This window comes from Athalia rosae, chromosome 1 (genome assembly GCF_917208135.1).
Source record: "Athalia rosae chromosome 1, iyAthRosa1.1, whole genome shotgun sequence".
Taxonomy (NCBI): Eukaryota; Metazoa; Arthropoda; class Insecta; order Hymenoptera; family Athaliidae; genus Athalia; species Athalia rosae.
In genome coordinates, this window is record NC_064026.1 from 25511886 (window position 1) to 25525064 (window position 13179).

Below are 13179 nucleotides of genomic sequence, written 5' to 3' on the forward strand. Positions count from 1 at the left end.
CCATTCGGAATTGAATATATTGCCCGCCAGGATAACATTTCTCTTCTAGTTGATGAGTAGCGTAATGCCAAAAATGTTGCACTATGGTTGCGACGTATTCAACACATTGATAACATGCCCCACCACCATTGAATTTGGCAATCTATGCCCACGTGTTTTATGAAACATTGATCATAAAGCCAGTTAGCAACCTTGCGACTTTGACCAATGAAACCTTTGCCAATATCTTCGATATTCACCACAGCTTCCAGTACTAAACACACAACTGTGCTGTGGTATACATAGAAATTTCATATTCGGTGCTTTTGATGATTATTGATTGTCAATGTTCATTTGAAAAATATAATGTACGAGGTTCAAATCAGTTATGTGACTAATCTGAATTGTGATTCTGTAATGAAAACTTATGAATTAATTATAAATATCAGTCGTCAGTGATATAAACGAGTATCATAATGATACAAATTGAACACACCATCACATGGAAGTCCCACATGTATATTTTTTACATTTGATAGTTTTTAGATAAATCATAATCATATAGAAAAGTCTGTACGACAAAACAGAACGTAGTAACAGGCACTAGTTTCTCGATACCAATTACCATGTTATATTATATTAAATACACATACATATGTACATAAATAATTAGATTTACACCAGCATTGCTATCGTTTGAATATAATTTTCTCATATATTCTGTTTCCATAATTTTGTGATAGAATTACTCAGAGATATATTAATTTTACTAATAATATTTTTATGAAAGTATTTTTCAAAGATAGCTTCGATGTTCAACTAAATGTAACAGTGCGTGGAATGTGTTATTTAAATAGTCCTTCACATGTTATTTATGTCAAAAGAAAATACATGAGCGTAATAACGCAGTCAAATATGTTCAAGAATTTCAGTAGATCTCACTTGTCGTCCAACTGATATATTGTGATACTACAGGCGACGGAAATAGAACAGGATTTATTCATTCAATCGATTATACTGATAATTGTAGATCATTGACTAGCATATTATCTTATTTGTATACATTTCTTGAGGAGAAAGGTAAGAAGTACCGCTCTCAGATATAGACTAATGTATATGTTACCGTGAATGATCGCAATTAAAGAATGTCGACTTTCAGTGGTGAATGTCAACAAATACCAAATACTTCGGTGAAAGATCGAATATTTCATTACATTGTTGTACGTACATTCGGACCCTCTCCGGTGTGTATCGAAAATCACAGATATGGTCTGCACGGTGAATGTTAACATTTACAGGCGTAAGTCAGAAATAAGGGTATTTAGCAAATATTTCGGACATACACTAAGCGACTATGTGAATGTTGATATTCACCGGTGAAAGTCGACATTCTCCAGATTTCGGTGTTTCATAATAACATATACATATACCTAAATATTTTCTCTCTCATCATTCAACTCATTTGGGAGCAAGAAGAGGTAATTTTTATTTTTTTCGATATTTTTGATAATTTGCTTAATAATTATTCACCGAATGTTACATCGATAATATAATTGTGCAATTCAGTCAGTTTTTTTCATTAATCAATTACAACGAGATGAATGTCATTGTATTGGAATTTGAAAAACCGTGCAAATGTTAACTTAAAGCAAAATTCATACGCAAGTTTTAATTTGTGTCACCGTTTCTTGGCAAACAACATAGTTGTTTCAAAGTTAGTCTGATATGTATACTGTAAGTGTTTTCTATTAAAATTGATTAAGAATTTTGTTAGACATTCAGAATTAGAAACATCAGAGCTAGGTCTTTTTAGTTCAATATTTAAAATCTTTGAATTGATTTAAATACTCTGAAATATTGATTTAAAGCTGTATGCAAAATACCTAATTATAAAGCCTCTGTACTGTGTAATCTATTCATATTAATACATACTTTAAGCAACGCTGTGTTAATGTTTACTGGAAATGAATCCATGGTTTGAATTTTAACTGAACACTTAAATAAGAACTTTGATACAAACCTAAATTGAGAAAAACAGCAGTCATGCTTTATTTTACTCTGCATGCATTGTTTATGGATTTGACTTTTACTATCAACTAGGACTGGTCAACCCGAATTCGGAACTTGAGTAAAATTGTGGAATATATATTAATTAATTCACAATTACAACTGGGGTACTTGTTCTTGTCATTAATTAAGACACGCATTTACTAGCTTTAAGAGTTTATTTTTTCAAAAATCTTGATAGAAGACTGGTTTACAATTAATTTTATTGGCATCATCTCGCAGAGTAAAAAACGAAAACCAACAACACAAATTGCAAACTGCTTCGATGACTTAGTACAAAATGCAACGAATATCGTGGCGTTTGCATACCGCAAGTGATTCATGTCAGAATTGGGTAGCAACAGTGAGATTTGTCAAGATATTGCATATGTGATCTATACCAACGTTAGGAATCATTGGCGCTGTGATAGAAACAAAGTTAAGCACTGTCAGCATGTATTAATTGATAAAATAAACTTAGCGAATAAAAAATTCAAAGTAATAAAATCTGTAAGTAGTAGACCAGACTTAGAATTTGCACGACTCGTGAAGAACTTCGATTTCTATAATAATGTTACAGAATGGAAATATTACCATTCAGAATAGAAAATCTTACGTAGAAATAACGATGAATTCATGAACTCGAGGATTAAACAATGTATTGTTTAATGGAGTAAGTGAACTATGACCATGTTTCTTTAATTGTAAATTTAAAAAAAAAAAAAAAAAAAAAAAAAACTTCAAAGTTGAATTAACGTTTTCGCGGAATTTGCTTTATATACTTATTCTTCTTTTATAAGTTCTACGTTTTATTTGGAAACTAAATTATTCCAAACTTATTTGAAAAATATATATTCCATGAGATTTTCGTTATTCCTGGCTTAAAAAATTGCAAATATTTTCCACTTTTCAGTCAATTATATTCTACGTAATTTACAACATTGAAATCTGATTTTTTCATAAAATATCTTCACTGTAATATTACCGTAGATACTGCCAGTAGGAGGCAGATACTTAAAAAATTTAATGTATGTGCGTTGTACTGCAATTTAATATAAGGTGCTATATCATTCGAGCACCAAGGCGGCACTGGCATAACTAACAGAACTATCACTCATATTGTTACATTGACTGCTCTGAGCATATTTCAGGAACTTCAAATTCATCTTTTGTCCATTAGTGTTACTCCTCAAACTGCTAATAGCCTGAAACAGTTCAATACAGTGATCCAAATTATAGTATAAATTACGCTGAAGAATTGTATTTTTTCTAGGTACACTTATGATGTAGATCTAAATGTATATATAATATGGTGCCAATTTACCTGCAGAAGAACGCCAATCGGATGTCTTCCACATATAGTATTTCCATACTTTTTAAGATACTCCGTAAAAGCTGGCGGGTTGAGAGTTTCAATGATGTCCATGCCCTGCAGAAGTTGTAATTGTCATAATTGTAAATTGAACAAATTATTTGTATTCCTGATACATACTGGACGAAAATTCAGAACTTTTACGTGAACTTACTAACGATTAGAAGTTTTTTTTTATTTTCATATGGATGTAGATACATACCATTTTGTCTAAATTTTGAATAGATCTATGTATCGGGCCACACGATCGATCATAATAGGTATAACGGAAGCGCTGACCCCAATGGCAGAAATCAGAAGAAATAACAAATAAACTTTGAGGATCTGCCAAATACGGAGCTAATAGATTTCCATAAGCAGCCTCTCTATCAGGGCTCAGAGATCCAACCAGAATTGGAACTATGGTGAAGGAGTCCTTAAAGCTAAATTAAGAAGAAAAATTTGTTTCAAATAAATTAGATTTTATGAGGCGAGTTATGCGCTATTCCTATCACAAATTGAGCCAAAGTTTGTACTGGCTACTGGAAAAACTTACTCCTCCATAATCTTGGCAATATACGGTAGATGCATCTCAATGCTATGCTCATCCTCATCAGTATTCATATCCATCCATTCAAACTGATTTGTTTCCTCTAGTTCCCTGTAAACTGTTGAACAGAAATAGTTAAAATTGACAATAAATTGCCTTATATACTTGATATAAGCTTGGGGATTAACATGAGAGTATCATACCAACCTTGTTGATCTATGTGTAGATCATACAATGGTGTTCGGTAAACAGATGCTGAAGACAGCGCACATCCTGCCAAACGCACATGATGAGAAGGTCCTAAAATGAATATCCTGCGACTGTGGAATAATACTATTGATTATCCGATTATGCAACCAAGAATTTATATTGTTTTAGAATCTCAGATATTTCATGGATGAAGGAACTCAAAGATAGCGTCGAATTCTACTGTCAAAAAACGTAGAGGTTGTGTTGAAGAAGGTTGTTTTTTCAAACCAATGATAGCTGATGAGTATATATACTCACACAACAACTGGACTGACTTGGCGATAAGCGAATCCAGCACATGCTCCGCAATAGGTGTAGCCTGCATGGCTGTAAAATTTTAGTCAAATCCTAAAGGTTAAGGGCAATACTTATGGAACTGTTGAAATAATTTTTTTTATATTACTAACGGGGCTATAATGGCTCTTGCTGGTCCATGTGTTAAATCTGCTGCATTTAACCAGATACCCAACTGCTTATTCAGTTCACTACCTGAGGATGTAAAAAAAATATTCGTGCTTCAAAAATAAAGCAGTTTTATCCTGCTAACAATTTCGATATTCATTACCACATAGTAATTTTGCTAGTATGCATACAAAGCTTCGATTCTTCAGTGAAATTATGCTTGTTGTGTTATTAATGATAACAAATGATAACAACATATCAAAGAAACTATAAACTTTCTCAAGATACGCAAAACTTAACAAGACCATGACCTCAACTATAACAAAGAAAAATTATATGGGCATCATCGAATGGAATAAAAAAAATAAGAACTCCAAGTATGAGCTGTGGAGCATGTGTAATGTTTCAAAGGGTCGATGACCTTAAACAAAGGTTATAAACAGGGCGAAAAGAACATGATATACCAAATAATGATTTGACTGTTATCAATTATCCAAGGAGATGAATTATAAGTAAGATACGTAGCATTCTCACCCGAATCCGTATACCAGCTACCAGCATGCGATGCCCTTCTCACCACAGCCATTTCGGATTAATTTTACCACCGAAAATGTACAGTTGTACTCTTATTATGGTGCGACCGCTGTCACAGTTGTAATTTTCTATTTATCAGTGATTCGACCCCTCTGACGTTGACTTTGTTTCAGCTAAAAAATTTTCAGACAGGCACCTTAAACAGATTTCACTGCTTACAAGTTTAAGCGGGAAGAAGCATTCAAACGATTAAAGGCTTATGCAACGATCAATAAAATCTACATTTTTGTATGTAAAGGAGATATACAATTCACAATTCGAAAACAATTTGTCGGCCTATGTATCAAAATTATGTTTGTAGTACGTTTCACATAATTCAAATATATTTCTTTGAAATAATAAATATATATTCGAAACACCTTCTGGGGGAAATTCTAGGGGCCTCTCTGAAATTTCCAATCACAATCGATAATCGCATGGGCACATCGCATGTTTACGCGCCAAAAATCAGTGAACGGTAATACCAAAAACATCTGATCATTTTGATCCAGAGTTCGGTGTTCAACCGTTGAATGTCAAGTCCTCGATTTTATTTCTATAAAAGCTACTGTTGTAACACCGATAACGTTTAGAAATGAAATACCCAACATACAAAGTGACAATTATTAGTGTGGATTTTTAAGTTTTACATTCACCGTTATTTATACATAATTCGACGAACTTCTCTAATTTTTTTCGCACCATGGGTATTACCGGGCTACTTCCTTTTTTGGAGAAGTCATCAACGAAAGGAAATATCAGTCAATTTGCAGGAGGCACAGTAGCTATCGATTCTTATTGTTGGTTACACAAAGGGGCATTTTCATGTGCAGAAAAATTAGCTCACCAACAACCAACGACTGCGTAAGATTGTTATGCTTATTTCTTGCATGGGTCTTGTGCCTACAATCATCAAGGTATTCGAGTCATTTAATGTCGATATCTCCCAAGATCTCGGAACCTTGCACAACACAAGTCTGAATTCTACCCAACGGCATGCAGAAGTACGAGCAAGCCTCTCTGTGAAATTTGCAACATCGAGTCAATATGAAGATACACTGCATAAAGTTGAACATAGCGACTGAATTTTCTGAATTCTCTTTGCAAGTCAAACTGCGTTAGTAAAGCACCGTCAACTTCAGTTTAATTTGGAGACTTCCAACATACAGGATGGACTTTGAGGATTCTGAAGATTCAAATAAATTTATAATAGACCTCAAAATATTATAGTCATTTATTGTTTTGTAACTTTTCAATTTTCATCTCAATAATTCAATTTTCATATGATGCGTCCTTGCTTGAATGGATAAATCATATCAATAAGTAAAATTGAGGTGTAGGGAAATCAATTACACTTTCTTAAAATCTAAATTAATTATGCTCCTTAAATTGTTCATAGATATGTGACTTACTGTTTGAAGTTTGTTAATATGCTACTAGCAAATAACATCAAACCAATTCTTGTATTCGATGGATGTCATTTGCCTGCTAAAAAAGATACAGAATCCAAAAGACGAGAGTGAGTATTAATTTACTGACAAAATTTTGTAGCAAATAGTCATTTAATAATTTTCCAACATAAGGATGGTAGACTGTGTATAAAAATCTAGAACTATACCTTTAATATTCAAAAAAATGGATGTATCAATTAAAGCTAAACAAATATTAGAAATGACGATAGCCTATCACTAGTTGCGCAAAACGTTCTGTTCAAATTAAAAACTTTGATAGACTGCGAGACACAAACCGTAGAAGAGCTGCTCAATTGATACGGTCCGGTCAAACGGCAGAGGGAAGAAGTCTACTGAGGAGATCCATTGATGTATCACATGAAATGGCATTGAACTTAATAAAAGCCTGCCATGAACTCAATGTGGATTGTATTGTAGCACCATATGAGGCTGATTCCCAGCTTGCGTATTTGAACATTTCTGGAATAGCAGATGTTGTGATTACAGAAGATAGTGACCTCACATTATTTGGATGCAAAAAGGTAGTCTGTGATTTATTCTAGTTATTGCTGAAGTTATTTTTATGTATAATTAATGAGGATAATTTTTTTCCAGATTTTCTTCAAAATGGATCTTGTAGGTAATGGGGTCCTCGTAGAACAAGAACGTTTCTATCTGGACATGGGTGTGCGTTCTGAGCATTTTGATATGAACAAATTTCGTCACATGTGTATCCTGTCAGGATGTGATTATTTACCTTCTTTACCAGGCATAGGCTTAAGCAAAGCATGTAAATTCATCAAAATGACTACCGAAACAGACATACACAAGGTACGCTCAAATTGGTCAAAACTTGGTACATAAATACCAGCTACAATGGAGAAATATACCTCAGTATCTCTGAATTTACGTTTCCACGATCCTCTTCTCGATTCATCATCTTTGAATTTTTCAGCTTAAATTATACATTGACAAAATATTAGTCGAATTTATGAAACCTCTACGATTCTCCTTTTATTAATGAGATTTCCTCTTTTTCCTGCTATTACTTTCATTTTATTATTAATATCCATAGGCTCTCAACCGACTATCATCATACTTGAATATGAAGTCTTTGGATGTATCTAAAGAGTATAGGGATGCATTTGTGCGGGCAGATATCACTTTTAAACACCAGCTCGTATTTTGTCCATTCAAAAGAAAACAAGTACGTCTTACACCACCAACTCCAGATGTTACCCTGGAACAATTGCATTTCGCAGGCAAAGAGATGCCTGAGGATTTGGCATGGCAATTAGCAATTGGAAATTATGATCCTATGACATTGAAAAAGCTTCACGATTATGATCCTGACACTTATAAATCTGGAAAGGTAAATTGGACCATTAACGATCGATCAGATTTCTTTTTTTGTTAAATTATTTAACCCCCTATTACTACAGGTTATACAAAGGACCAATTCTTGGGAAACAAAACCAATCGTCAAACACAAGAGTATCTGGTCTGCGGACTTCAAAATTAAGAGAACGACACCTGAAACAAATGAAACGACCACATTATGGCCCAACACTCATGGAAAAGTGAATATGCTCAAAACAACTGGTATCATTCAAAAGTTATTCTCACCCAAACGCAATTATGAAGGTACAAAGACTTACATTTTGTCTTGTTGAGGTTTTCAAATAAATTATTGTTGCAGATCACAGACGATATAAAATCTATAATACTCTGTTTCTTTGATTCTGAACCAATATTGGCTATTCAATTTCAGAAGTCACAGCTATGGAACCAGATGGTCTGCTGAAATTTTATATGGATACCGAAGTTGAAAACAATAAGCGGTTCTGTACTGATGTGGATGTATCTGCTCTTCAGCTAGATACGTGTTCGCCAGAAAAGATGGAAAAATCGCCCATTTTAGTGAGGAGAGCAAATCCATTTGTGAAGAAGACTCATTCTAATCAAGTTTCACCGAGTGTGCTCGATAAGGGAAAACAACGCTCAAAATTCCGCAATTTGACAAGGTTTCAGCCAACTGTGATAGAGAGTAACGTTATAACACAAAGTAAATTCTTTGCAACCACGACTGATCCTCAGCTTAAACAGGATTCTTTGGATTCTGATAAATTGGAAAATCCTGCTGCTGAAGTACTAAATTATGCTCATGAAACCGATAATTCCAATGGTAGCGAGGTAGTTGCAGTCATAAATGAATCTACATGCATATCTGATTCTATATGTGAGAAACAGCTGGCTGATGCTTCCAGTGCCTTATCTAAAGTTGACAACAGTTCGATTCCAGCGATAGATACATCGAACTGTGACGAAATTTGTAGAAAAGAGGATTACGTAGCAGTAGTTGACACTAGAATTTTAAACCATGTAGATAGCTTACACAACTTACAGCCTGATTCCACAAGACCTAATTTGTCTCAATGGTCAAATACCAAAACTACGGACTGTGCCACGTTCGTTGCAATGAATCCTGTAGAGAGCCCAAATAATGGAAGGACATTTCGAGGGATGCAGGGAGCAGCCAAATTGGTAAAGGTAATTCAAGTTTTTATAGGTTCAACGATGAATTTTGCTGCTTTACAAATCTTTCATAATTTCAGAATGACGTATCTCGAGCACGTGTAAATAAGAAGTTTCAACCAGTAAAGAAAAAATCCCAAATACAAGGACAGCAATGTCTGCTTAGCGCGTTTGGTTTTCAAAAAAAGTAAGTTCTGCTTCAGTTCAGTAGTATAATTAATGAAGAACATATTTGATTTTCAACTGGCTCATAAATCCAAATTATCCACTCATCAGATTCATTTGCATGTACAGAATTTAAATTTAAAATTTTACATTCAACTAACGCTGGTATAAATATAAAATATACATTAGAACCTCGTTTTTCAGAACTGGGCTTCAGCACTGAAGCTGTAAATAACGAAAGTGCATAGTATGTGCCAAAATATGGATGACAGGTTCATGTATATGTTTTTATGAAAGTCAAAGCAATGATTCACATTGATAATATTTTCTTATTTCACAGTAATTTCTTCAGTGTTGCTTGTTATAATGCACAAAATACTTTTCTCGTTCTTTTCTTTCTGTGATAAACATCAACAGCCGATTGACTTCAAAATTCCGTTGTTGATGGTGTATAAAATCCGGTTCCAACATGGTATATCGGGTTAGAATGAATTCCCTTCCCCTGTCCTGATTTATGTACTCCAATACATCGATGAAAGATTGAATATATTCACACCATATTTTTAAAACCAACATTGTCCGAGAATTTATTATTTCCACATAATCGCCTATATGAGTTAAATTAGTTTTTTGTCAGTGTAATAACCATATTTTGACTTATAAATTCATTTTTTATAACCCACGATCAGATTGAATTACTTCCTATTCGTACTTCCATGTTCACTAAATCTTTCTAGTGGAGATTGTCCAATTATATGAAACATTGACCATGCAGTGCTTTAATGGAGTTGACAATGTTAAAAAAATGTCAGGATATAAACACATTAACATTTAGAGTTCTTCTCTTATTACAACATCATCAACTTCTGCTAGTTCTTCCTTTGGTACAAGTTTCACTAATTCCACCATGAATATGACAGTAGCATCAGGAGGTACCTTTGGTAATGCCCCAGGTGATCCATATGCTAGATCTGATGGTATTACCAATTTTCTTTTTTCCCCTTCACACATTCTAAAAAAAACAAGTATCTGTCAAGAGCTGTTTGATGTACAGGTAATACTCTTCATGCAAGTGGGGACACATAAGTATAAGGAACACCCAGATTTCTGATTAATGCAAAAATCTAATCTACAAGTCTTCTGCATATTGGGCTTGAAAATAAGGTTATAACAACCCCATAAGACCTTGCTCCCAGCCTTTGATAACTTGGCGGTAGCCTAAGGTCACCGGCAAGGGCTCGCCATGAATGGAACTGCTATCAATCTCCGTACCATCTTCCAAAGTGCCCTAATCAAAAATGATGACATTCATAAATTAATGCAAAAAGTCAAAGACATAGTCTAATTAAGTAAACAAAATTTTTTGCAATGACATACCACATAATGTACATACAACGTGTCGCCTTTTTTTGATCGAACGTTACATTTTTCTACACGCTTTTTAATTCCAATTTGTAATTTTCTCTTTTGAGTCTCATTGGCAGCAACAAGTGACAGTGATAAACAAATGGACCCTAATAATAACAAGTTCTTCATTGTTCACTTCTAGTTTCTTTAGCTAATTTATTTTGTTACGTTCATATCGATCTTCATATTATCACTGAGCCATATTCAAACTAATCGAAACTTCTAATTCAAAACGTTCAAGTTATGTTGATAAATATTTCGAATTCTGTCAGGGACTGAATTTGCTGGTTAAATTGGCATCCCGTTATCAGGTAGGGTTAGTAAAGAAAGTAAGGGAGGGAGTGTACAAGTGGGAGTGTTGGCGGGGCTTCGTACGTATGTATGTACATACATTTTTTCGTTCTATCTCCGGAATAAAAGAATTTAGAAATAAGCAAATAATGAAGATTTAGTTATTATCTATAGCATTCATTTTGGATATTGGTGCTCGTATGTGACAAATAGTGTTTATCGTTCTGGGCAACATAGTAATTATTTCCGACTTCGGAGTTCTTTTGTAAGATTTCAACAGTAATAATTTGTTGAATTCTTAAAATAGATAGAACTTGTAGTGGATTATTAATTTGCAGTGAGAATACAAAATCGGTATGTATATACACATGTATTTATTTTTGTGGAATCTCAATCGAAAAGTGACGTGCCAATTTTTGAAACTTAATAAAAACTGTTAGGTTATATCAACGTTTTCCGCAAACCATTTCATTGTCAGTCATTAATATTTTCTGTTATTGCTGGTGAGCCATCAGGGCAAAAGCCAAATTAATTAACGCTTATTAGTCAAACACTTGTAATTATTTCTTGCTACGATCTCATGTGCAAATTTTGTCCACGATACAAACACTGAACATTAAAGCCATATAACTAGTTTAATTTAAACTAAGAATTTGTAATAAGTTATGGGTATGTGCTTGTAAACCTGAAAATTCATATGCCTTGCAGCAATGGCCCAACAGAATCCTATAGTGCAGTCAGGAACGACATCTTCTGATGCTAGTACAGGTCTTGGTAACTTGCAATCAGTAGGTCCTAGTAATTCAACACCCTCTGTCACAACTACTTTACAAAGTGGTAGTACCGTTCAGGTACCTCAACCACAAGTGCAAATGCAACAATCCCAATATGTACCACAAACAACAAAAGGTCAACCGGTACAATCATCTAGTGCAAGCTCATCTACAGACTTTCCACAGGTTTCATTTACAAACTATCTATTCATCAATTCTGATCTGTGAGGCTGTTATAGCTTCTCGAATAAATACTCATTCTGACCCTGCCTCATATTTTCCTAATAACTTAAATGCTGCAGTTCCTCACAAAAACCCGTCTTCAAGACTTAGTAAGAGAAGTTGATCCGACGGAACAATTAGATGAGGAAGTTGAAGAGATGCTTCTACAATTGGCTGATGACTTCGTTGAAACAACTGTCAATGCTGCCTGCCTTTTAGCCAAACATCGGCATGCTAATACCGTGGAGGTGAAAGATGTGCAGCTACATTTAGGTAAAATAATCTGCATCACTTTGTACAAAGTATTAATGAACTTGAAATGTAAGAGCATGACTCTCACGTGTTTTCAATTCATATTACAGAAAGAAATTGGAGTATGTGGATTCCTGGTTTTGGAACTGATGAAGTTCGTCCTTACAAACGTGCCACGGTTACTGAAGCTCACAAGCAACGATTGGCGCTCATTCGTAAATCTATTAAAAAATACTGAGCGACTATTCAAACTTATAATCTCATACTAAATATCATACGAAAATTTCCCATCGATGGAATGTAACATTACGGAGCCCAAATTCATGCTGATGGATGAGAGTTCACAATATCAAGGCAATTGTTCACTTTATCAGATGTTAGTTAAAATAGATAGCATTTGGTTTTAGTTCAGTGGCAATGATGCAAAAATAGTATTTACTGATCATGTTGATCACTGTTTTTCGACTGGTTTTGGAGGGTAAAGAGTAATTTAATGAGACCTGCGATCAAGCCTTAGATGGCTTGAAACTTCTGAATAAATAAAAACTTTTGTTGGAAAGTGTGTTAATGGAATGTTACCGATTTTTTATTCTCTTTTTTATTGCTATGATTTCAGGTTCATATTGTGAATGTTCTTCGAAAATAAGTTTGTCACAGACATTTACAATCGGTCCAACTGGAAATCCACATATTGCTGCATATTGTTAGCAAAATTTTCTGTTTAAAAATACACTTTAGTTACATAGAAACGATTTGCTGGGGTAAAAGTGAAAAACTTATTGATTTGTGAAATGTCACGTATAAGAATCTTGTCTCTGCTATCCTAGACTAATTTTTGTATCTCTCTGTAAGCAACAACATGTAATGAATAAAAAGAAAACAGTCACACCTCAATCATATTTTGTTGTGAAATATACGTACCATGTTAATCAA

At 34.1% G+C, this 13179-nt stretch overlaps 4 protein-coding genes across 12 annotated transcripts; 2 read left to right on the forward strand and 2 right to left on the reverse strand.

The window, feature by feature from the left end:
* Positions 1-2185: 2185 nt before the first annotated feature.
* On the reverse strand, positions 2186-5267 carry LOC105685238 (protein MEMO1). The gene is made up of 8 exons (XM_012399180.3): positions 5112-5267; positions 4583-4664; positions 4434-4502; positions 4134-4246; positions 3933-4044; positions 3600-3819; positions 3350-3454; positions 2186-3230 (listed from the first exon to the last, which is right to left on the reverse strand). Exons 1-8 carry the CDS (start codon positions 5161-5163, stop codon positions 3093-3095), a joined length of 891 nt encoding a protein of 296 aa, XP_012254603.1. The 5' UTR covers positions 5164-5267; the 3' UTR covers positions 2186-3092.
* Positions 5268-5568: 301 nt separating this feature from the next.
* LOC105685239 (exonuclease 1) lies at positions 5569-9644 on the forward strand. Of its 5 annotated transcripts, none has more exons than XM_048655291.1 (9): positions 5569-6014; positions 6550-6669; positions 6882-7143; positions 7217-7432; positions 7677-7973; positions 8044-8245; positions 8373-9145; positions 9217-9327; positions 9506-9635. In XM_048655291.1, exons 1-8 carry the CDS (start codon positions 5854-5856, stop codon positions 9325-9327), a joined length of 2142 nt encoding a protein of 713 aa, XP_048511248.1. In that variant the 5' UTR covers positions 5569-5853; the 3' UTR covers positions 9506-9635. The 5 variants fall into 5 exon arrangements, with proteins under 5 accessions (XP_048511248.1, XP_012254605.2, XP_048511239.1 ...); XM_012399182.2 differs by having other exon boundaries at positions 5571-6014; positions 9217-9323; positions 9506-9644; XM_048655282.1 differs by having other exon boundaries at positions 5571-6014; positions 8373-9151.
* On the reverse strand, positions 9147-11013 carry LOC105685241 (peptidyl-prolyl cis-trans isomerase FKBP2). Its single transcript, XM_012399184.3, has 3 exons — positions 10679-11013; positions 10477-10589; positions 9147-10313 (listed from the first exon to the last, which is right to left on the reverse strand). Exons 1-3 carry the CDS (start codon positions 10835-10837, stop codon positions 10133-10135), a joined length of 453 nt encoding a protein of 150 aa, XP_012254607.2. The 5' UTR covers positions 10838-11013; the 3' UTR covers positions 9147-10132.
* Positions 11014-11023: 10 nt separating this feature from the next.
* Positions 11024-13140, forward strand: LOC105685240 (transcription initiation factor TFIID subunit 12). Of its 5 annotated transcripts, none has more exons than XR_001102976.3 (5): positions 11094-11353; positions 11708-11958; positions 12075-12267; positions 12357-12622; positions 12863-13140. XR_001102976.3 is itself a non-coding variant. In XM_048655565.1 (4 exons), exons 2-4 carry the CDS (start codon positions 11710-11712, stop codon positions 12482-12484), a joined length of 570 nt encoding a protein of 189 aa, XP_048511522.1. In that variant the 5' UTR covers positions 11024-11087; positions 11708-11709; the 3' UTR covers positions 12485-13140. The 5 variants fall into 5 exon arrangements, 3 of the variants coding, with proteins under 3 accessions (XP_048511522.1, XP_012254606.2, XP_048511527.1); XR_007278475.1 differs by having other exon boundaries at positions 12357-12600; XM_048655565.1 differs by lacking the exon at positions 11094-11353 and adding an exon at positions 11024-11087 and having other exon boundaries at positions 12357-13140.
* Positions 13141-13179: the final 39 nt, after the last annotated feature.

Coding starts and splice junctions, on each gene's coding strand:
- LOC105685241 (XM_012399184.3), bottom strand. CDS start 10,837: ATGAAGAACTTGTTATTATTAGGGTCCATTTGTTTATCACTGTCACTT. Junction 10,590..10,678: donor CGTTGTATGTACATTATGTG/GTATGTCATTGC, acceptor ATTTTTGATTAG/GGCACTTTGGAAGATGGTAC. Junction 10,314..10,476: donor TGGGAGCAAGGTCTTATGGG/GTTGTTATAACC, acceptor TGTTTTTTTTAG/AATGTGTGAAGGGGAAAAAA.
- LOC105685239 (XM_048655274.1), top strand. CDS start 5,854: ATGGGTATTACCGGGCTACTTCCTTTTTTGGAGAAGTCATCAACGAAA. Junction 6,015..6,549: donor CACCAACAACCAACGACTGC/GTAAGATTGTTA, acceptor AATTGTTCATAG/ATATGTGACTTACTGTTTGA. Junction 6,670..6,881: donor ACAGAATCCAAAAGACGAGA/GTGAGTATTAAT, acceptor AAACTTTGATAG/ACTGCGAGACACAAACCGTA.
- LOC105685238 (XM_012399180.3), bottom strand. CDS start 5,163: ATGGCTGTGGTGAGAAGGGCATCGCATGCTGGTAGCTGGTATACGGAT. Junction 4,665..5,111: donor TAGCTGGTATACGGATTCGG/GTGAGAATGCTA, acceptor TTACATCCTCAG/GTAGTGAACTGAATAAGCAG. Junction 3,231..3,349: donor CGATTGGCGTTCTTCTGCAG/GTAAATTGGCAC, acceptor GAACTGTTTCAG/GCTATTAGCAGTTTGAGGAG.
- LOC105685240 (XM_048655565.1), top strand. CDS start 11,710: ATGGCCCAACAGAATCCTATAGTGCAGTCAGGAACGACATCTTCTGAT. Junction 11,959..12,074: donor CATCTACAGACTTTCCACAG/GTTTCATTTACA, acceptor TAAATGCTGCAG/TTCCTCACAAAAACCCGTCT. Junction 12,268..12,356: donor AGATGTGCAGCTACATTTAG/GTAAAATAATCT, acceptor TTCATATTACAG/AAAGAAATTGGAGTATGTGG.